General features: G+C 69.3%; 1 protein-coding gene across 1 annotated transcript; it reads left to right on the forward strand.

Annotated features, from left to right (window-relative positions):
• Positions 1 to 134: 134 nt before the first annotated feature.
• On the forward strand, positions 135 to 861 carry LOC106820234 (U1 small nuclear ribonucleoprotein C-like; the record flags this gene model as incomplete). Its single annotated transcript, XM_014824769.1, has 2 exons — positions 135 to 605; positions 714 to 861. Coding segments are annotated over exons 1-2 (619 nt in total), but the record flags the coding sequence as incomplete, so codon positions are not given.
• Positions 862 to 962: the final 101 nt, after the last annotated feature.

Here is a 962-nt window from a genome sequence, read left to right on the forward strand (position 1 = left end):
CATCAACAACAACATAAATTTTATGCACAACATGCACCTTTAATTTTTTTACACAAATCGAGCATTAATTATTAATTATTAATTAATCATACGCCGTCGTTATAATTCGTCGTTCGTTCCTTCCGCAGAACATCATGAAGAACCCGCCGGACTTCGCCGCTCTGCAGACCACAGGGGGCGCTGATGGCAACAAGCCCGTCTACCCGACCTCATTCCCGCCGCCGAACATGAGCATGCCGCCACCAGGGGGCGCCATGCCCGGCCTGCGCCTGCCCGGCTTCCCGCCGCTGCCCTCTGGCGGCGCGAACCAGAAGCCGCGCGGCTCGTTCGTCGCGCCGCCGACGCCGGCGCCCTCTGAGATCGCCAAGTCGATGTTCGCGGGCCAGGGCGGCGGCGGCGGCGTCGCCAGATTTCAGCAGCGATTCGGGTCGCCCCCCGGCGGCGGAGGGTTTGCGCGTCCGCCTCCGACGAGCGCGGCGCCGTTCCCGCCGTTCCCCGCCGGCGCGCCAACGTCGTCCGCGCCGCGCCCGGGAGCGCCACCTGCCGGCGGGATGAGCGCGGCGACGAGCATCCCTCAGCTGATCCCGTCGCTGCTCGCGGGCCACGCGCGTCCGAGCGCCCCGCCCGCCGGCGCCACCTCGCAGCAGCAGCAGCAGGCGTCCGGCGGCGGCGGGCTCCTCGGCTCCGCGCCCGCCGCCATGTTGGCGAGCAAGTCCGGCCTCCTGGGGAGCGCGCCGCCCGCGTCGGCGCCACCTGGCGGCGGCGGCGGAGGTTCGCAAGGGGGCGCCGACGTGCCGCGGAGCATCAACGAGTTTCTGTCGAACTGGGCGAAGAAGAACATCAAGCCGGACATTCCCGGTGGTGAGGACATGTTCCCCGACCGGGCCGCGACCCTCGCGCGTCTCCCCGCGCCCCCCGGGCCAGCAGGGGGCGCCGATCCGCTCGCTCGGGGATCTGGTCGG

Source organism: Priapulus caudatus, unplaced genomic scaffold (genome assembly GCF_000485595.1).
Source record: "Priapulus caudatus unplaced genomic scaffold, Priapulus_caudatus-5.0.1 Scaffold8752, whole genome shotgun sequence".
Taxonomy (NCBI): Eukaryota; Metazoa; Priapulida; class Priapulimorpha; order Priapulimorphida; family Priapulidae; genus Priapulus; species Priapulus caudatus.